Here is a 1,004-nt window from a genome sequence, read left to right on the forward strand (position 1 = left end):
TGTTGTCGATAGTGGTGATGGTGTTACCCATGTCATTCCAGTGGTTTGTATATACACTCCTTATGCTTTTTTGTTTGACTGGAGTAATCATTGATTGATTGTTTTTTTGTTTTTGTTACAGGCTGAAGGCTATGTTATTGGTAGTTGTATCAAACACATTCCGATCGCCGGTAGAAACATAACATATTTTATACAATCTCTTTTGAGAGAAAGAGAAGTCGGTATTCCTCCAGAACAATCTTTGGAAACAGCAAAAGCAATTAAAGAAAGGTGAGAGAGAGGGAGAGAGGAAGAAAGAAGGGAACAGAGAGAAAGAGAAGGGAAGAGAGAGATAGAGAGAAGGGAACAGAGAGAGAAAGAGAAGGGAACAAAGAGAGAGAGAGAGAAGGGAACACAGAGAGAGGGAGAGAGAAGGGAACAGAGAGAGGAAGAGAGAAGGGGACAGAGAGAGAGAGAGAAGGGAACAGAGAGAGAGAGAGAGAGAGAAGGGGACAGAGAGAGAGAGAGAGAAGGGGACAGAGAGAGAGAGAGAGAGAGAAGGGGACAGAGAGAGAGAGAGAGAGAGAGAAGGGGACAGAGAGAGAGAGAGAGAGAGAAAAGATGGTGGGAAATTGGTTTTTTTTAATATTTTGATTTTTGTTAAAGGTATTGCTACATTTGTCCAGACATTGCCAAAGAATTTGCCAAATACGACACGGATTCGGGTAAATGGATGAAAAAATACGAGGGTATAAATTCTGTGACGAAAAATCCATTTAATGTCGACGTAGGATACGAAAGGTTTCTAGGACCTGAAATTTTCTTTCATCCCGAGGTAGGAGAAAATCAAAAGGACGGGGGGGAGGAGGAGGAGGAGGAGGATAATTAAAATAATACATTGTCGTCATGTTTGAAATTTTATTTATTTTTTTAATTTCCAGTTTTCCAATCCGGATTTTACGACGCCGCTGTCGGAAATTGTCGACACGGTAATACAAAATTGTCCGATTGACGTGAGAAGACCT

The 1,004-nt window shown here is 41.0% G+C and overlaps 1 protein-coding gene across 1 annotated transcript; it reads left to right on the plus strand.

The window, feature by feature from the left end:
* On the plus strand, nucleotides 1-1,004 carry Phum_PHUM623380 (uncharacterized protein; the record flags this gene model as incomplete). Its single annotated transcript, XM_002433256.1, has 4 exons — nucleotides 1-43; nucleotides 122-270; nucleotides 646-814; nucleotides 921-1,004. Coding segments are annotated over 4 exons (445 nt in total), but the record flags the coding sequence as incomplete, so codon positions are not given.

Source organism: Pediculus humanus, genomic scaffold, assembly GCF_000006295.1.
Source record: "Pediculus humanus corporis 1103172109258 genomic scaffold, whole genome shotgun sequence".
NCBI classification, from domain to species: domain Eukaryota; kingdom Metazoa; phylum Arthropoda; class Insecta; order Psocodea; family Pediculidae; genus Pediculus; species Pediculus humanus.